Source organism: Chamaea fasciata, unplaced genomic scaffold (genome assembly GCF_029207755.1).
Source record: "Chamaea fasciata isolate MVZ Bird 193981 ecotype frontalis unplaced genomic scaffold, bChaFas1.0.hap1 SCAF_2, whole genome shotgun sequence".
Classification (NCBI taxonomy): domain Eukaryota; kingdom Metazoa; phylum Chordata; class Aves; order Passeriformes; family Sylviidae; genus Chamaea; species Chamaea fasciata.
In genome coordinates, this window is record NW_027094087.1 from 50,716,558 (window position 1) to 50,738,350 (window position 21,793).

General features: G+C 37.7%; 1 protein-coding gene across 1 annotated transcript in view; it reads right to left on the bottom strand.

Moving 5' to 3' along the window:
* Positions 1-354: 354 nt before the first annotated feature.
* Positions 355-21,793, bottom strand: part of TRPC4 (transient receptor potential cation channel subfamily C member 4) — a 132,328-nt gene continuing 110,889 nt past the window's right edge. The window contains exons 6-11 of the mRNA XM_066176050.1: positions 17,643-17,956; positions 15,748-15,943; positions 13,902-14,096; positions 5,720-5,761; positions 3,858-3,947; positions 355-3,569 (exon numbers count right to left, since the gene is read on the bottom strand). Of these exons, the coding sequence (XP_066032147.1) occupies positions 2,853-3,569; positions 3,858-3,947; positions 5,720-5,761; positions 13,902-14,096; positions 15,748-15,943; positions 17,643-17,956 (1,554 nt within the window). The 3' untranslated portion in view covers positions 355-2,852. The remainder of the gene's footprint in view (positions 3,570-3,857; positions 3,948-5,719; positions 5,762-13,901; positions 14,097-15,747; positions 15,944-17,642; positions 17,957-21,793) is intronic.

Here is a 21,793-nt window from a genome sequence, read left to right on the forward strand (position 1 = left end):
TTTTTAATTTCTTTTGAGAAGAAAATATGCTCAGCTTTGCAATGCTTAATAATGCCTCTGCTATGGCATCACAAACTTTGCTGTGTGCATATCTTGATCTTTCTTGGCACAGGTATCCTCTCAGAGGCATCCAGTGAGAAAGGGTTTTTTTTTTTTGGCTGCCTGCAAAGCAATAAAAGTTCATCACCATTTCAATTCTGGATATATTTTGGGTTCATCTGTCATCACAGAATGAGGTGCTTATTTGGCATTACTTCTAAATGGAACACTGACATTAGGTCCTTATTAATGTCAAGCTTTGAAGCCTAAGAATAACATAAAAATAGAGAAAATGTTGATTTCAATATGCTTTATTTAATAGACCTGTGTTTCAGTATTTGGATGTAAGGAAAAAAAAAAAAGGCACCAGAAGACTGACCGCTTGTTGCTATGCAATGTATTGTTTCCCTATGGTTAAGTATCCTGCCCAACTGCACCGTCTTTGCTGTTCTCTCCTGTATCCACTCCATGACTTAGACTGATGCCCAGCACAGTGGGGTGATCATGTGATGGTGTGGCTGACATTTTGCATTAACTCGACTGTGTTGAGAACTTCATGCACAGGAGAAACAGCCTCTTATGATACCAGAATAACATGCAGAACTCTTAGGCCTGTTGTAGTTAACTTGTTCTGATAATGGTAATGTTTGCAATACAAACACCCTGCTCAGGCACTTTCTGTCTGGAGTGAAACCATGTGGCTGGAATGTGTTGAAAACTCTTTTGAGCAAGCACTGTCTGCTTTGAATTTTGCTAGTGTAAAGAGAGTAAGCTTAGAACCTGAAGGCATTACAAAACATGATGAAGAATGAGAAACTGAAAGCAGTAGTAGAGAAGGACTGTTAACTGGGATATAGAAAATTTTGTGACAATCTGACACGTTTGCTTTATGGCAGTTTTAGCAAAAATGTTACAGTACAAAAAAGAACTCTCTGAAAGAGTTGACCTAATACAAATGATATGAGGTTATTCCACCATTATTATTATTTATTTCTTTTTATACTTGTGATAATTCAGGTGCTTTCCAGACAGAAAAGCTGCAGGTCCTGCCCCAAGGAGCTTACAATCTAAAGGTGGACAAGGAGAGAGACGTGAAGGAGAGAGGGTCTACAGAGCAGCCAAGAGGCCAAGATGGAAACTAACCAGTCAAATATGATTTGAACACATTGTTGCAAAGCTATACAAACTATTTTCAAACTACAACTCATGTTTTCCATTTTGGCTTAACTGTATCTGCCATCACACAAACAGGTGTGGAGGAAGGAAGCTTTCAATATGTGAGATCAGAGAGAGTAGCACACGTGTGAAGTAGAGCTGGAAAACTCACCTTCAAGTATGAGAGATGAGAGGGGTTTGCCTGGATTTCCAAGACACAGTTCAGTATCAGGACAATTTAGATCCGGAATGACATGGCTTTAGGTCAGGTCCTACAGGTTTACATGGGATAGATTCCATCAGAAATGTAAATGTACTCTGCATCTGGAAGTTCCTTAATACATCCTAATAGGAACTACAAAATCTATCATGGCAGAGCTGTGGAAGTTATGAATGAAATAACACACTTTTGTGGTATATTCAGGGTAGGAAAGAATGGTGTTGAAAGCTGGGGATGGTTATTCTCATGCCAGTTATAAAATGTAATTTTTAATAATGTAGGACACCAGCCAATGATTAAAAACCCCACAATGTTTAATTTTAAAAATACTGGTTTTAACTAAGACAGTAAGTCACTCATCAGTTATGAAAAATACTATTAGGTTTTCTTCATACATTTAGGTATCTATTATAAAACATCCAATCAGATTCCCCCAAACTGTAAAACTGCAAAAGAAACTCACTTAAGGCGTGCCTTTTAAAACTTCTCAACAAATTGCACTATTTATTCAAGTACTCAGGGGAATCACTGTATGCCTGTTTATTCCTGAAGGATCTTTCCCTTAGCAAATGCAGGTGTATTGTGAGGCAGAAGCTAATAAGCAGCTGAATACTAAAGTGCATAGGTTGTCCACATGAGGAAAACTAAATGGTTGAAGAAGCAGTATCTGTGGTGATAAAGGATTCTTGGGGAGTAATCCCTCATCGATTTGTAGTAAGCCACAGATATTTCTTTTCCTATAAGAAACTTTCTACAGCTTTCAAAACTTGAAAATGCATTTCTAACAATGGTATCAGGATAGTCATACTCCTCTTGCTGTAAGGGAAAAGCTGTAATTAAATAATCAAATAGACCTATTTTTCATAATTTACAGGTATTCATATTCCTTCAATAAATAAAAGAATATTATTTATCTTCTGATTCTGTATAGATTTTGACACAACTTTCTAGCAATTTAAATAAATGATTCTACGAACTTGACATGAATTATGCTGGCAAGAGCCACATATGATTATTATGGTGCACAGAATCTTCTAAGAACCTACAAAGTTAAATAAAAGCTTACAAGTCTCTTAAGCTACTTTTTATTTGCATAGAAAAATATTTATCATAGGAGTCAACTATCATATGAGAGAAATTCCATTTGTTGTAATTGAAAAAGATAGCTAAAAAGTTTCTGTGGATTATTGCAACAGTACAAGAATACAAGATGCTTCCATTTATTAAAAAATGTAAAACAAATCGTGAAAGCTAAAGCAGGCTACAAAACAGAAGGTCCTCATATTTTCTTTCTCTTGACTACTATGTTACAAGATCATGTGCCACAGTTGAGTACTATAAAGTGTAATTCTGCATTAGCTAATATAATTCTTAAAACATTCCCCCCCAAAGCACTATGCAAAATATATATATTTGTAAATGCTTCCTCCTGTAAGCATCACAACTTTGTTATCACATAGTCACCCTGAACAATTGTTTCCTGTTTCCCATCAGAGTCAATGCTAATGTCCAAAGCCTTGTCCAGCTGATCCTGTGGAGTGGCAGGTTCTGAGTTCTGTAAATCCATTTTCTCTGTTTCTGAAGCACAAATACTTCCCTCTTCCTGTGAATCCAAAGACTCACTGGTATTTTGTGACTTGGCTAACATGCATTTTTTGCCAGGACTTTGGAAGTTTAATTCACAGTTCATGATCATTTCTCCCTCTTCCAGTTCATCAGCTTTCTCACATTTTTCTTCTGCCTGTTGACGGGAAACTTCCTCAGAAACTGTGTAGATTTTATTTGTACTCTGCCCCACAGAGTTTGTTTTTGATTGTCTGTGAAATAACCCAAAATTTTTTATGTCTGTTACAAAATTCACACGCTTTTGTTTCTCCTGAGTGGACTCTGACACCATCATTGCTGAGCCATTGCTTACGTTATGTCCTTCTGAGGCAATATTGGTGGATCGCGGGTGAATCATCGTTGTTATGTCAAAAAGGCTGAAGGGTTTCTTCTTTCCTTTCTTGTTTCCTTCGCTCTCACTATTTTCTTCATTTTCTGACAGAGAGGCAGTGTCTTTGCTCATCTTTGCAGTCTGCAAATTAGACAGCTTGCTTCCTTTTAACAAACCCAGGACTTCAAAGCGAAAGCTGGAAATATCTTGTTTTAACTCCTAAAAATTAGGAAGATGAAACATCAGAACATCAAAGCTGATTTGACTTTCCTTTTGAAATGAAAAAGAAAAGATAAAGAAAGGGAAAAAAAAGGGCTTATGCCGGGGTCAGTAATAATCTTTACTGTCTGGATGCTGGCATATCTGGCATCTTCAAGGTTGAAGATCTTGCTCTATGGAGCAAGTTATATGCTACCTGAATAACTGAGGGCAAGAAACATGCTTCACAGTCATAAAATATCTTACTGAATTACTAAAACACCCATAAATGTAAAAATAAACACATACCTTAAAATTTTCTTCTGTCAGTCCTTCCTCAGTTTTGGCATCTCTTATCATTGCTGCAACATACCTTTTAACCAGGTTTCTCATAACCTCCTAAAAATATAAAGTATTGTGTTAGCTTTCTTGGTATTAGTTAGTAAACCTACACTTCCAGGCGCTGCTTGGGCTTTTTCATGCTTTAGGAGCATGACAAAAACTATACACATCTTAGGTCTGTTTGAAAATTTGTTTTGCTTTTTGATGGAAACTGCTAATGCTTGCTGTCCTGAGAAGGGATATGTTGAGTTTGTCTCCTGCCAAGGTATGTCTGCTGCCAGTAATATCCAGCCTGGCAGTGAGCAGTTGCTGATGCCTCATGAGGAGAGCAAGTGTGGTGTGCTTGTACAACTTTATTTCCAGCTAGTCTCTCTCAAGCCTCCTGTGCTGTGAGATGCAGTGACTGAACAAAAATGACAGTTTGAGGTTTAATTGGCCATGACAGGTTTTCTTATGCATTTTGAACTAATGTAAACTTTCAGCATTCAGAAATCCACTGCCAATGAATTCCACTGTATGGAGTAAGATTCCATTTGGGGTTTTATTTTTAACCTTCGGTCTGGTAGTTTCCATTGTTATCTTCTAAGAATCCTAGAAATTATTTAGGTTGAAAGAGATACCTGGAGGCTGTCTGAGTCATCTCAGGGCCATGCCTAGTCAAGTGCTAAATATCTCCTGGGGTGAAGATGCTGCAGCCTCTTTGAGCAACATTTTCTAGTTCTTTACTACCCTCATTGTGAAGATAATTTCCTTACCTTACAGAATTTCCCTTCCTTCAACTTGTGTCCATTTTGTCTTTTGTATTATATCTCGAAGAAAAATCTGGCTCCTTCTCTCTAACCATCCACTAAGTAATTTAAGATAGCAGTTATATTCCCCTCAACCTACTCCAGGCTGAAATCTGAGCTTCTTATATGACAGTCCTCTAACCTTCTTGGTCCACCCTTGCCAGATCCCTTCCAGTTTGCTAACATCTCTCTTGTAGTGTGGGGCCCAGACGTGACATACTGCTCTAGATACAGTCTCACAAGTGAGGGCTGGAGGAGAATAATCACTTCCCTCAAAAGGCTGCCTATACAGCCTCACTAATGCAGTGAGTTGTACATGTGGTACTCAATTCACAGATAAATGGCAAACCGCTGCTTTGTGTTCACCTTCCTCATGATTTTATAGATCCCTATTGTAGTTCCCATAGTTGCCTCTTCCTCAGGTTGGGAAAGTCCCAGCTTATCTAGTTATTTCCCATATGGGATTCATTAACCACCAAGCCTACAGCTCACACCTTGTTTAACTTGCAGCCCTTTTAACAGGACAAAAATTTAAAATAAAGCTGAAAATTATTCATTGTGAAATAATAATCTAAAAAAAGTAGAAGCTGAAGAACAAAGGATGAAAAAGAATTGCTTACAGGGGATCTAGCCAGAGAGGCTGATAAGGAAGTGGTCAATGGGGGCTAAAGCTGGAGAAAAAAAAGAGCAGGTTCTGATGGAACATGTCAGTTCACTGCACATATGGTCCTGATGATTCCTGGCAGACAGGAATTTGCCTTTTTTAAAGGCAATCCATGTTACAATGGGCAAAATACTGGATAGCATGTTGTGCTCTAGAAAATATCCTTTTGCTCCAAAATGAAGACAATTATATTCTCAAATGTTTTTGTTTGAACAAAAATACTAAGCTTGTTTGCTGAAGAGGAAGTAAGTACAGTTTTTATGGTTTTTCTTTTACTTTTCCGCTTTCTCATGAAATTTTTTCATTTCATTTTCTTCATAAAGACATTCTGAGGACATAGAAAAACAATTGCCCAAAGAATAAACATAGGCCTGTACCTGGTATTGATGATGTCTCCTCAAATTGTCAGCTGCACGTCTCTGAAAAATAGAAAAGAATAAAAAAAATTAATCCCTGTCTGGAAGTAAAATACTTAACCATAGAAAACAGCAGGCCTGTGCATTATACAGTATCTAGCAAGCTGAGAGAAAAGGTTCGAAATCTGTTGAAAAATGACAGTGTTTGAAAAAAGCCTATCATTTGCTTTATAGAAAGGAGAAGGCTGCTGTGGGGAAGGCAAAGTGTATTTTCTACATTTTTGTCAAAATGCTTTTGTTCCTGCATCAGCGTGGATGTGGCGGGGCAGCCAGGTCACAGGTTGCAGGGCCCCATGGTCAATGATCTGAGATAGAAGCGGAACAATGGATCATGTCACTCACTTGCACAGAATGAAGCATATTTTACTGAATTGAATAAAGCTTGACTCATGTCAAGTTAGATTTCTCTTGGAGGTATACAGTAAAAGAACAAGAGTCAATGGACATGAGTTACAGGAAGGGAAATTCTGTATGGAAAAACATCAGCACAGCGGGGTTCATAAAGCCATGGTGTTAGCAAGACACTTGCTATGGCTCCTAATATCTCATTTAAGATCAAACTAACCAAACCCTGCACTATAAAACTGTGTTAATCAGAAGTTCCCCCTTAGTTCTCTGTAAAAACACTTAGTGAGAGAGGCGTATGGAAGAAAGAAACAGCTTTCAACACAGTTTGGTGTTGATAGGGAGGGAGGGTAAAAGCGACAGTACCTCTGAAGAAGAGCAGCAAAAAAAAGTGTGTTAGGATGAAAGAATACCCAGGTTTCAAGCAGGTGTTGTTTTAGATTATACTGCCATATCTAAGGGCTACCCAGAAGAAGACGGGAAAAAACAGCCTGAATTATTTTCTCCCTTGAATTCTTTTTGTCCTCAATTGCATAATGAGAAACATATCCCCATCCTCTACCTTAATTACCCCTAACTGGTGAAAGAAACACAGCTTTAACTTAGACTCTCATATCTGCTGCTGACAAGAAAATAATGTGTCCAACCACTGATTGTATTTCTAGAAAACAGAACACTTAACAGCAGCTTAAGGCAAAGTGAAAGGACATCCAAGGGATTTGTTAAAATTGACCTCAGTTGCAAAGTAAGCCAGGCACTGCAAGTGGTGTTTTTGGTTGTTTTGTTTTTGGTTGTTTTGTTTTTGTTTTGTTTTTGTTTTTGTTTTTTTTTTTTTTTTTTTTTTTAACTTGAAAGAAGGAATGAACCTTTTCCCTGTACTTGGAGTCAGTTTACACTTCAGGGTTGATTTCTTGTTTGCAATTAATTTGATGCATGCAGTGGCTTTGTGGTTGGGGTAGCAAAAAATAACAGAAAGGGGGAAAATAACTTTTTCCTAGTCAGTCTTAACAGCCACTGTGGGATAGGGCTTTGTACACGAGAATGCTTTCTTCAGTATTCTTCCAGATTGTGTTTCTCCATCTATGCCTCTTCAAAGAGAAAATGGATATTTCTCGTGTTTAAGGATGGAGCGATGGGCGAGCCTGCCCATCACCAGGGCCGGAGGGGAAAATGCAGCTGTGGGAAGGCTCATACCCTCAGAACACCCGAACTTAGCTGGCTTTTTGAAAAAAATCTCAGCTTTCTTGCAGTTGACCACACGGTGGAGATGTTTCACTGTGCTTAGAGAGCATTAAGGGAGTCCGAGACGACAGATCTGACTCACAGGTGAAAGGAAAAACACTTTAGGGCATAATTGAAACACACTTCAGGTAAAGCGAATAACTCCTAAGTAAAAAACAAAACAACAACAAAAAAAAAAAAAAAAAAAAAAAAAAAAAAAAAACCAAAAAAAAAGGCAACAAAAAAAACAAAAAAAAAAAAGGTAAAAAAAAAAAAAAAAGCTGATTCTTGTCTCGCACAATACTTCCTGCAGCTGCTGTCTGCTCTATTTTACAGTGAAATGTGAAATAAATGCATAGGTTTAATTTTGTACCTGTAACAAGCACTACCTAGATAACACTTATCAGAGGCTGTGGCTTTCCCACTTAATGTAATGCCAACAAGTACAATTTGAGATAACTATGTGAAAAGATTAGTGTAATGTGTCAGAACACTGCACTGAATTGTTTTTAATCCATACCACCAAGAAGCTGAAAGGAAATTCATTTAATTGTATGTTTTCATGCACAGCTATATACCTACTCCACTGGGAATTACACATATATGTAACCTATCAAATTTATTATCACCAAACAGTTCTCTATCTCCCATTTAAATGTTTAGGTTCCATCTCCAGTTCCTAATCACCTTTTGCTTGCTTTAAAAAGCAGAATGAATCTTTGCCTAAACACATCTGAAAACCAGGCTATTCACTAGAAATAAAATGTCATTAACATTCATATTGTCCTTATTTAGATCTCAGCTGGCCTGCTTTTCTCTACTTGGTTATAGTGTAATTTATGGTTCAAAATTTGTTTCAAGTAACCATTGTTCTATGTGCATGAAGAAGCTGAAAATTATGCCTGGCAAACGGATGAAAGTTTGACTAAAAATAGCAACAGGGTGGGAAACACAGTTATGCATGTTGAATACAATAATGAAATTGAGGGGGATGCTGTTGTCACTTTCCAAAAGGGGGCACAAATATAGTTAAGGAAGCTCTAATAGTAGCTCCACGAGTAGTGATAATTATTTTGGTCTTCCTGTTTATGCCATTCCAATTAATTTGCACTGTTTGGAAAAAAAAAAGATCTCTTCAGCAGTCAAAAATTTAATAAAATTGTATTATTAATTTTGATGTGCTTTATTAAAATTGTATCTTTTATAATGCAGGAATACAAATCCAATGCCTGCATTTGACCTTAAACTGCTTAGTGATAAAGGCCCAGAAAATGGAACTATTGTCTGAAGTTATGGGATATATTCCTCATCTTGAATAGAAGAATCACCTTTAAAGCTTTAGAACTTATCTGTGTTGATAGAGAGACTTCTCCATGAAATGATTCTTGGCTACACAAGGAACACTCCAGATTATTGATTTCCATGCCAGATGGAAGATGTCATTTCTTCACTCAACTTTCAATAGCACACATTACAGAGAAAATACAAAATGCTTATACTGACTTAGAAATTGCATCATTTTCCACTGGATGAAAAAAGAATAGGAGAAAGGAAAAGAAGATTTTCTGAAACAAATGATAATAAAATCATGTAGGTTGCTTGGAAAATGGCATAAAAATCTGGATAGCTAGAAAAGAGGCAACTGTTTATCTAAACATCAGATTAAAAAAAAAAAATCACTGAAGCTAGCCGAGCTATCCCTGGCAATTCTTTCCATTTTCACTTCTGAAATTCTTAAAATTATAGCTAAAACACTTTTTTCTCACTGATCAGATATAAAGTAGAATGTAATTTGAGGAAAACAGTACCATTTGTTCTGGTGGGAGTAGGATTTCTTTTTCCATATATCTTTTTTTTTTTTTTTTTCTGAAATAGCAATGGATTTCAGATGGCCAACAGGATTAGTCTTGACACACCCATAAGCCTTGTGCAGTCAGGAAAACCTCAGCCTAATTAATAGAATTATATTACTAATCTGGCTTTTGCAAAGGTGAGCTAACAAAATTAATAGAACTGATATAGATATAGATAGAGATGATATAGATATATGTAAAGACCAGCACACAAGCATGCACTTATTTCAGAATTTTAAGTGCAGGAGATAACAGATAATAGCTGAAAAAAATGCTGCATAGCTGGGATATGTGAAAATGACAGAGTATAAAAATGTGCTAATCTCTGAATGGTAGAAGAGCTCTATCTGATTCATAGCAGAGCTGAAATATTAGTAAATCACATGTACCATCCACACCTTCCTTCAGCTGAAGCTGTGGCTAGAGAAGCTGCCATCAGCAAGGCTGGGCACTGTGTTGCTTTGGAGAAAAAGCCTCTCCCATGAAAAACCTCCCCGTGACTTCATCACCCTCTGCTTCAGCTGTCCCACTTCAACAAAGGACAGAAGAACCACAGAACTGTCATCCAAGGAGAAACAAATTGGCTTTTTTCAGAGGAACCTCACATCGCTACAGACCATTTTCTTGCCCATGATAGTTCGACATAAACAACAATGCAGATGATCCTCCCAAGCAACCATGTCATTCTTACTGGCATTTCTCTTCTTCCTATGGGCCTAGGTTTCACTAGAATATGTGCTGTGAACTATCCTGACCCTGAACCCTTTCTTTACACATTCTGCCTGTATATACTGAACTCTCAAGTGTACACATATATAAATTTTACAATGGATTCTTGACACATTTGATTTGATCCTTGACTCAGTCCTAGTTCATGATTTATGGCTTTCTGTTACTGAGAACTTTTTGCAGAGATCACGCATAATCCTTGCCTGCTCCTTTCTGTCTGTCATCTATTTTCTATCCTCTAGCACTGACTCACTCTTTGGACGCACACTATTGCTTTTTCTACTGGAAAACACCACAGTACGTCACTGCTGATTAGTGCTTCCTAATAGGAAAGTTAACATTTAGAGATTTCAGAACAGAATGTTTTGAAATCTGGGTTCTGCCTTACAGACAATGTGGCATCCATCCATCCATAGTGCCAATATAAGAAAATCATGTTGTAGTATTTTTTTCTCTCCCAGTCCTGATTGTAGGGAAGGAGAAAGAGTTTATAATGCAGGCCTCAGTGAAAAGGAGCAGATCCCAACAAAGCTTATCTTGTAGCTCAGAGGCCAAAGTTATTACAGAGGAGATACAAGTGAGCTGCAGTAATCTGAGATCCTTGAACAAAAGGCAGAGAAAACTCTTCATCAACTTTTGGTTGAAAGGGCATAGAGGTTCTAAATTTAATTTTTGATGTAGCTTGTTGGGACAATTGAAAAAGTTCTAGGAAATCAAGGCTGAGCTGTGGGTGATGGGAAGTTAATCAGAACCAGAAGTAGTGCTCTCCCTCAGAAAAAACTATGAGATCACTGTGGTGTGCCCATTTGTTGACCGATGATTTAACCTCTTTGAGAATGTCCAGTTAACAGCACCTATCTGCTGGATTGCACCTATCCAATGTGGAAATCAGAGCACAGAGTACGTATGCACATCTCACTCCATTTTGGAGCTTGGGTAAATAACTGGGTCTGGAAATTGCAAAATGTTCCTAATTCACATAACCCTAACGGGGTTTGTGTTATGCTGAGGAATTAGCTGAAGAACTTGTTAGTTTTATGAGGTGCCCATATGGTGGGCAAAATCTGCCTGCTCAGCCACTCACTTTTTTCAGGCAGATAGAAGTGTGGTTGCCATGATGGTTCTGCTGGCAGGGTCTCTGCTTCAGAGGGGTTTCAGCTCTAGTTCCAACTAAGAATCTATCCTGCAGGGGAAACCAGTGATGGATATGGCCCTGCTGTCCCACACGCTTTAGGGATTCCACTTTCAAATAATAATAATAATAATAAAATGTACAGAAACCAACTAAAAATGTTCCACAACTTTCCCTCACTGATGTCCTCCACTTCCAAACAGTTTAGTAATTAGTGGTTCACATTCAAATCATAAGGAAGCTAGGTTCAGCTCCTCTTCTGTTCTCCCAAGAGAGCACCTTAGCCCCTGCTGTATCTTAAAGATCTTGTGAAGGACATTTCTGTTGTCATAGCTTTTAAGCTTGGGGTAAATAGTTAAATATCCGCTGAAGAATAAAAGTAAATCTTTGTCTTCTCAGCCCAAGATATTTGCTTTAAATGGCACCTGCCCCTTTCTTCAAGCAGAAATTTCATCCTGAAGCTGAAAGTCTTTCCCAACAAAAGCTTATTTGAATCTGAAATATAGTAATTAAAAAGTTTGGTGCTTGAAGATTTTGGGTGATTTTAACTTTAAAATAAAAAGAAAATTCTATTTGGAAAAATTCTCAAGCAGCTTGGTGCATAGAGTCTATGACCCTTTGCTGCACCAGTTTTCCTGTATCTAAGATGTGGGTTTCTTGGAGGTGGTATTTATGTATCCTAGCATTCAGCATAGGGCTGGGAGCACCCCATATCTTTCTTTATTATTCCACTTATTCACAAATGAGTTTACTCCCAAATCTGCAGTTTGAGAGGGCAAGAAAAAGAAAAAAAATATTTCCTTATCCCAGATGGAAGGTCTGAAAAGAAATAATGTCCTGAAGTTTTAGTTGGGATGTATAAGGGTATTCTGTATCTGTCTCAGTCAAAAAGGAATATTGTGTTAATCAACCATCAACCCTCTGCTATACACTGGCATCATACCATTAATTTTAATATCAATCTCTCAGTTTACACTAGCTAATCATCCCTACCAAATGTTTAACAAATGCCTAGAAGCATTGCCCACTCTCCCACACACCCAAGTACATCACTCTCTCTCTTGACTTTTTCTTTCCAACAACATCTCATACTTTCTCCTTCTGTTGCTCTCTGCATTTACTTTATTCACTTCCTATATTAAAGAGATGTTTTACTCTTAAAATTATTCACCATTCATGCTAGTTCATGTTCTTTTAAAATTTCTATATGAATCACTTGTTAGTCTTTCTTAATGTATTTTTTCAATGTGTGCTTCTTGTAGTCTTTTACTGGTTTGTTTCAATGTCACCCTCATGTTTGTTAGCTTCTTTTCCTGGCTGTCTCTTTTCTATATGCACGAATATGACAGCTAAGTGAAACAATTTTGCCTTCACAATTTATATACTGGCCAACAATATCAGTATATTTCAAGAGGCTTGATTTGAAGCTTTCTACAAAAAGGACAAAATCCATTTATCAAAATAGTAATTGTGAATTAGTTTTATATGTCACTTTTCCTCTTTACCATATATCTGTACATGCATGTGAACTTGTTCCTCCAAGTACATCTAGAGATTAAACTGCATTCCAGGATATGACAGCAGAATAGGTAGAAAAAATGTATTACTCACCTATCAAGAAATGGGGAAGAAATACAAAGAAAAGGTTGATATAGTAATGGCCATCAAAGAATTGTATCATACCTCCTGACTTCTTTGAAATAGATGGAAGTTTTTTGTTTTGTTTTTGTTTTTTTTTTTTTTTTTTTTTTTTTTAAATAAGAATCAATAGCACAAGGGCTATACCCCTGTCTTTTCCCCCTTACCCACATTTGACTCCCATACTGTCACTCAATGCTTGGCAATCTGAGTTCCTAACAGACTTGAAAAATTTATATTCATCAAATCGCTATGGTATAAAAAGAATGCCATTATCCACATCTTATCCCAAATAGTCGTCTTCATGCTAGAGCTGGCTAAATTCAGTCTAGTTACTGAGGCACTGACTTGCTCATGGGAAATGAAGAAAACATAACTAGAGAGAATTAGTTGTTGGTGGGTTAGGATGTTGCCTGAATGTTTGCACTGACAGTATAGAAAAATTGTGTCGCTGACTGAGGTATCTCAAGTGGATGAAGTTAGGAGGGAAAAATTCAAATCTGCTTTACCCACTGCAGCTACCAGAGAAAGTAAGTGGCTGATATATTACATAGGCTGAATCCAGGTGCAGGACTATTCTTGGTTGCCTTGTGTGTCTTTTCCCTTCATTTTCTCCCCTAGAAATGTCACTGCTAATCAGCAGTATCAGAATATGGTATAATTTCAGAATGTGATTCTGAAATAGCTCTACCTTTAAATTCAAGAAAACAAGTCCAAGTAAATGCTATTAGCTTTCAAATATTTTTTTTAAATGGGAACATATTTTGGTAAGAATGCTTTTATGGTAAACTCATTTCATTACATGTAGAGAGACAGAGACACAGAGAATATACCATGATGAATACTTCCTACATGAGTCTCTGGTTCATGGTATTCAATTATACCTGAACTGTGACACTTGAGCTAGAGATTAGCAACCAACAATTCTGACACTGGCAGACAAGTATATACATTTGATCTCTTGTATTTTTTATTGCTCTTAATCTTTCTTGCCCTATCTGTAGATGAAGCACAGTCATGGTTCATATCGTCATTGTACAAGGATGTGATGATGCTTTCTTTTCAGATACATTGACATGAATGTAAAAAATAAACATTCTCTGCTAGAATTATTCTCTAGTTCATATGCATATTATTTGAAAGTTCAGATACTCTATAAGGCTGAGAAAAAGTCATCTATATAGCAAAGAGGAGGACTACAGGCAATGTAAACCACACAACTTACCCCTATTGTTCCAAAACTTTCAGGCTTTCTTCTAATTTTTTTCTTGCAAAGGTGTCTCCATAACCACTTGATCAAATACCACAAAGACTTTGGGCTTGGTATGACATTAAAAGGAGTGGGTAGAGTTCCTCCTTCTTCAAAGTAACTCATCCAGAGTTTTGTTCGAGCAAACTTCCACTCAATGTCTGCATGATCCTGCACAAAAGAAGAACATCATCAGCATGGATGTTGCTGTAATAAAGGAGGAGAAATAAATCTCTACAAAAATCTGAAAAAACTAAAGCTAGAACAACCTTGAAATACTAATGAATTGTCTTGTTAAAATACTGCCATCTTTTGACAGAAGGTCTTTAACACAAAGCCAAGCTAAGCTGCTTTACCTCACTAAGGAGATGTTTGATATGTAAAGTATGTATCTACTTATAAGAACTCCTTTCACTGTTAAAAGCTGTTAAATTATGGAAAGTCTCTCAAAAAACAGAAAAGAAAATTACAAGCAAAGAAATATTACATTTCTGGAAGAGGAGTTTTGTTATAATAGCAGCTCACCATTGTTCTGGTAATTATGCTGCACTGCAGCAGCTTCTACAAGTCAGTAAGGCTCATGCATTTTGTTAGAAATTACCAGTCCCCAAAATTCACAAATAGGTTATGGAACAAACCATGAGGCTACTAAAACTACTGAGTCAAGTATATTTTTTTTCCCCTACTACTTCAGAATTCTATATTTGGGATAGGTTGTGAGGTGGGGTTTTTATTTTTATTTGAAATTTTATTTCTTTTGGAACCTACATAGTATTGTATAATTCTGAAAATTTTCAGAAAATGAAAGCTAAAGACCATGAAAAGATATCTAAGTCTGAGCAGCTGAACAAGAAGTTTAAATCACTAATGTTAGATTTGGATAGACAAGAACTTCAGCTACAGGTCTAGCCCTGGCCACACAGTAACAAAAGCAACAATTTAGAAGTTGTAGCAGGAAAAGTATACCACCTACAGCCCAAGATTTTGTGAGTGGTACTATGTTGTGATATAGTTCACTAGACTCTGACAACTAGAGTTATAAAAACACAGGTGGTCAGTTTTTCTTCTGTGGAAACACTTGTAATTTCGAGTTTGAAAAAAAAAAGCCACACTTAAAAATATTAAGACTGTTTGCTTAAAATATTAAGCAAACAAAAGGAATTATCATATGATAAGAATTATCATATGATGAATCAGTGTTTATTTTTCTTAGTCTTCTTAACAGACATTTAGAAATAAAACTGCACCAATAGCTCTGGTAAGGATAAAGACAGTTTTCATAAAAGCAGGAAACAGAACACTGTTAAAAGAGAAGACATGACCTTTTGTTTGAATAGCTAGTGTCCTTGGAACATCGGCACTCAATTTCTGTTAACTGTATATCCATGTCAGATTAAAAAAAAAAAATAATAAAAAAAAGCAGCCTTTCAAATACAAATAAATATAATGTATTAAAAATGAAGCAGTGACAGAACAATCCTGGGCAGTCTTTTTCTAAGAAGAAGTCCTGCACAGTGCAGCTTGGGCAGGGCTGTAGCCCACGTCACTTGCCAGAAGCATCAGGACACCCTTCCCAGCCCATGAGCAGACTTCTTCATCAGAGTCACCTCTTCCCCATTCTTGTTGTGGGGAAATTTCCCTCTAGCTAGTCCAGCTTGGTTTGGCTTCTTTGTCCTTCCAGAACAGTGCAAAAGAATTAGAGTAAATTGCTGTATTTGTCCCAATGTCCTGTCTGTGAAATGTTTTACTGCCAGAGAAATTGAATGTAGGAACAGAGAGAGGGTATATATTATAAATGATCTAAAAATAAGGACCAACTTACAGCAATGAGTTGGTAAGAGTTATTCATCATGGCTATTAGCATGTTGAGCAGAACAACCAGAGATATTACATTATAGGTACCAAACATGGTGGCCCCAACAAATTCAGTGAATTCATGCCTTGCTTTCACATTGGTCACATAGAGATTGATAAGTCCAAATATAGACCAGAATAATGACTGCAGCGTTTCAAATAACCTGAAAAACAAAACGCAGAAGGAATAGCTCTATAACAACAACACATTTAGTTTTAGATTATTCAGTTTCTCCCAAAACACACAAAAGTTCTGGACTTGACTGAGATGAATGACACTTACCACAATACAGCCAACACAGAAATATCTTTCCAGTGAAAAAATGGCCTTCAGATATACAATATATTATCAAATCTGGGCCTCTAGATATACAATACAGAATCTATAAATAAGCTTGCAAGCAAAAGTCTGATTTTGCTTGAAAGTTTTGGTCAAACTTCAGAGAGATAAATATAGTCTCAGAGATCTTACATTGGACACCTTCTTTAGAACTATTTTGACTCTTTGTTTTAACTATAAGGGGTAGAGTAAGTAAATGATCATGTTTCACAAGGATGTTGAAATAGTATGGTATTCTCATGCAATTCTGGTTCGTTGAGAGCCACTGAGATAAAAGGAGTTGAATAATTAGAAAGACATTGTTATCATTAGCACATGTTTTTATAAAGAAGGGAGACACAAAAAAGACAAACATGTTGTACTCAAAAGAAATTTGTGTTTTATACCTAAAGCATATGATATTCCCTTAGGGAAGTTTGTACCACAGCTAGGAAGCCAGTAACAATGATGAAATTTAAAAAAAAATAATCCTCTGCAGCTCGATAGATTGAAAAAATTTCCCTTTTGTTCTGTGTTCAGCTACACTGTACTGTCGTAAGAATGATCCTGGTTAGACTCTGCTCCTTCAAAGTATGGAGCATATAATGCATCACAGTTTGCCATGACACTGCCTTCTGACACTAGTACCAGTACTCCCCACTGTTCCCCAAACGAATATTGCTTTCCTCAGTGCTGAGCTCTGAAAAATTTTGGTGCGTTTTTCTGTTCAGATCACATAAAATTTAGGTGAATAACACCTGCACAGGTGTTATTAACATACAACGCAAATATGCTGTGCCTGAGAAAAGTTACTTGATTAAAACGATATAAAGGCTGCTATTTTTATAAAAGAATTTCCTCTAAGGAAGCCATTGGTAATAAATATATTTTTAAAAACAGCCTAGATACACAGAAGTTAATAGGGAATGGACATTTATAGCAGTAATTTGATTCAGGTTGGAAGGTGAAAGACAAGAGAATTAGCGTTCATTTGCTAGTGTTTTGGTACTATAGATGAACTAAAAAACTATAATGAAGTAAATTGATTTTAAAATGAAAGAATAAGAAACAGTTTACAACAGAAATTAGAAATTTGATTGTACAGAGTAGAGTCAGTAGAATCTTGGACTGCATTTTTTTTACAGCCTATCACATTTGCAATGAATCTTCATGTTTTAGAACACCAGACTTATTTAATGCCCACAGGTAAACATGGAAGAAATGCAGAGTGACAGCTGCTTGGATGAGCAAGGTCTGAACTGGTGACCTTACGCAACTTCTAATATCATTTATCTTTCTTTTATCTCTATTTTACCTTTTATCTTTTGAGATATCTTGAATAGTACAGACTTCACTGTTGTATGAGGTGAACATTATTAGAATGATGAAATGTTAATTTTTTTTATTATCAGGGTAATGTTAGATGTGTTTGCCAGGACACCACTGTAATCACAACAGAAAACGGAGGTTCTTTTCTGTAAACAGCATCTAAGTGTATAAAATATTTGGGGAGAGAGGGAGGATAGAAAAAAAAAGCTACTTACGTTGAAAATGCATTATTCTGCTTTTCACATCGTATTCCTTTGCAGTTTCCAGGTTCATTTGTCTCATAGTAGAAGTAAAGCTGGTTCAATCCATTTGCAAAAGCGAGCAGCACAAGGCAGTATATGAAGAGAAACTTCAAAATATCCAGCAACATTCTTCCTAGAGATATCTGCAGAGGTCCCAGGTGAGAATTTGCAGTGAATAATGAGATCAAGCGCAGGGAGCTAAAGATGTTTGCGATTGCAAACAGGGCCTCAGCCACCAGGGTTGGATGCCACATGTCCCAGCTCTCCCGTGGAACTAACCCACTATACTGAAAACAAGCAGAAGGGAAGAAATTACTCCTCTATTTTGATGCATAAACAAGCATAGCAGTTTCTTCATAAGCTGCTCAATTACTTTGCAGATATCACAATACATTTTAACAGTAGCAAAAAATTTCACAGTTCAAAAATTCTGACACTGCAAAATGAACCGTTTCGGGCATCTTGCTTTTTAGAATTACAGAAATTTCCAGCTGTACAAGGAGGTAAATTATTTCTTTGAAGAAAAGTGCAGGGCTGACAGTGATGGATAGAAACCCACAAAACCCTGAGAAGTAGGAAGAAAACATTCAATCACTGAGTAAGTATATCACTTAATCACTAATACTGGACCAATGATGAATAAGATGTTTATTAATGAACCATGGCAAACTGCTTATGTGTCTAATTATCAAAGACGCCTGAAACGGTGACTTCTGTTCCAGCTCTACCAAAAAAAATTCTTGAAGATGAAAGATATTTGAGCTAAGGCTTAACTAGTGTGGCAGACTCATTATTATTTATTTGGTCTCATTAATCTGTTTTATAGAACATATCAGAGGACAGAATCTATGCTAGGAAGCCTTCTAAAAAGGGGATAATAGAATACAATATATTATAAAGCAGATTTCAAAGAGGGACTATCATGTTATCTGTATTTACCTTCTCTAGACCACACAGATGCACCTTCAGAGCTGCTGGGCATTCCCTGAGCAGTAAGGAAAGGCACTCGATGTGTCACTGTGGCCAGATGACACAACATAAACAGGTATCACAGCATTTTACCACCATCTCCCAACAAAGAAGGCGATCAGTCTCAGAGTGGTTCTGAAACACCTGAGTAACTTGAACATACATTAAGTTTGTAGGACCTGATCAGGTGCATCCCAGAATCCTAAAGAAATTGGCTGATGTAGTTTCCAAGTCACTCTCTATCATAATTGAAAAGTCCTGTCAGTCAGGTGAAGTCCCCAGTGACTGGAAAGAGGGAAACATTGCATCCATTTTTAAAAAGGGGAGAAATTAAAACCTTGGTAACAACCAACCTGTCAGCCTCCCAACAGCCTCCCTTCTGTGCCTGGGAAGGCCATGGAACAGATCCTCCTGGAAGCTGTGCTAAGGCACATGGAGGACAGGGAGGTGGTTTGAACCACCAGCATGATTTCACCACAGCAAAGTCCTTCCTGACCAACCAAGTGACCTTCTATGATGGAGTGACTGCATCAGTGGACAAGGGAAGGGCTGCAGGTGTCATCTGTCTGGACTTGTGTAAGGCTTCTGACACTGTCCCTTGCAACATCCTCCTCTCTAAAACTGGTGGACTTGATAGGTGGACTGTTCAGGGGATAAAGAACTGGCTGGATGAGCGCATCCATAGAGAGATGATCAACAGCTTTATGTCCAAATGGGTGTCAGTTACAAGTAGCATTCCTCAGGGATCGGTACAGAGACTAAGACTGTTTAACATCTTCATTAATGACATCAACAAAGGGATTGAGTACACAGTCAGCATGTTTACAGATAACACCAAGCTGAGTGGTGTTGTTGACACCCCTGAAGGACAGGATGCCATCCAGAGGGACCAGGACAAGCTCAAGAAGTGTCCCCATGGGAACACCATGGGGTTTAACAAGACCAAGAGCAAGGCACTGCACCTAGGTCAGGGCAGCTCCCAATACCAGGACAGTCAGGGGAATGAAGGGATTGTGAGGAGATGGAGTTGAGGCGCTGGTGGATGCATGCTCACAGCCAGCCATATCCTGGGCTATACAAGAAGTGTGGCCAGAAGGCCAAGGGAGGGGTTTCTGTCCCTCTACTCCACTCTGGTGAGACTCCACTCAGAGTTCTGTATCCACCTTCAGCATCCTTGGTACAGGAAAGACATGGAGTGTTGGAGCTGGTCCAGAGATGTACAGTGAAAATGGTCACAAAGCTGGAGCACCTCTCTTCCGAGGAAAGGCTGGGAGAGTTGGGGCTGTTCAGTGTGGAGAAAAGCTGATTTTGGGAAGATCTTGTGGCCTTCCAGTACCTGAAAGGGCCTCATAGCAAAGATGGAGATAGACTTTTTACTAGGGCCTGTAGCAATAGCAATGTGCTAATGGTTTTAAACTGAGAAAGGGTAGATTTGGACTAGATATAAAGAATAAATTTTTAATGATGAGGGTGGTGAAACACTGGAACAGGTTTCCCAGAGAAGTGGTAGATAACCTATACCTGGAGACATTCATGGTCAGGCTGGATGAGGCTCTGAGCAGCCTGATGCAGTTGAAGATGTCAGTGCTTATTGCAGAGGCACTGGGTTCCATGGCCTTTAAAGGTCCTTTCAAACTCACACCATCCTATCATTCTGTAATTCTAAAATCCAAACTGTGAAAGGGAACTGGGCATTATTTTGGACACTAATAGCACAGGCCCCACACCAGGGTTTCTCTAACCAAATGGTAGTGCATGTGAAACTGTTCCAGTGCCTGACAGCAATCCCTGGCACAATGGCATTTACTCATATACAAGCAACCACAGCAGCTGACAGGTTTGTGGATTTGGGGATGAGAACTGCAAAACTGAAAAGTAACCCATTAAAGAATTAAGAATTACTCAGCCTTGTATTTTGTTCACCTGTGATATTTATTATCAACAGAGCAGTGAATTAAATCTAGACCTGCTGGAATCATAGATCAGTACTCTCTTCATTAGACTATCCTCTCCCTAATAATTATGCTCATCTGCCCCATCCACTATGGCTTTTTAATCCAGTTCTGATTGATTCAAGATCAGTGATGACAAACAGGCAGTAGAAAACAGGATTTAGTTACCAGAGACAATACCTAAGAGATAAAACAAGAAGAAAAAAGAAGAAAGTATTTTCAGTGTTTTTGAGAAGAGAAAGCTGAGAACTCCTCAGCATGATTCCTATAATGTTTTTCTTTGAATAATACTTTACAGCACATTACTGCAAATTCTCATGGCACTTTACAACCCTCACAGCTGAAAACTTGCACGTATTAAATAACTAGGAATAACTGTCTGTACAAGCGAGGATTGGTACTGAACAGTGTAGCAGGCACTCAAATTAGGGAAAAGTACACAAGGTGTTTTGGGGCAATAAAGTAAAATACAGTCATGGAGAAATGTAAAGAACGTATCTGAGACTGGGTGAGATGAAGTTTTTTTTTAGAGAATCAAAAGCATCCAACTGCAGACATACCTTAGGTGAGGACAAATAGTGGCAGATTTCAGGGAAGTTACAGATGTGGGGGAGTTGGGAGAAATCTAAGGAAATACCCTTCTGAGAAATACATGGAACTACAGAACACTGAGTAAGTATAGCACATGATATACCAAGACAACAAGAATCAAGTTTAACAAGTCAGGTGTGGATAGCCATATCTGCACTCTGCCACCTACTTTTACAGTCAGCATGGAGAAATGAAAATTTCTAGAGTAGTGGGAAAGCAAATATCCCCCATAGGTGAGTTGCTCTTTAACTTTCTTATTTTCTCATTAATTGCTGGGGAAGGGGATAAACTATCTCACAGATGCAGTCTGGCAAGATGCCTCCAATGTCACTTTTTCCTAGAAGAAATTATGTTAAGCAGAAAGGTGGGGAAAAAACAACTTTGTCTATGACGTCCTGGATAAAGACACAAAACCGATTTTTTCAAACATTCAGAAAAGATCAGATGACCTTTTATTTGTAAAAGGGAAATCAAAGGCACAATTGTGATATTTCATCATAACTGACTCTTCCTTTTTTGGGCCCAAGTGCTTCCTGCCTGTTTGGATGGAATTCAAGAGGTGTCACGGTCATAAACAGAGAGTGATGGCTGTTATGTAAGTGTTGAAGTAAC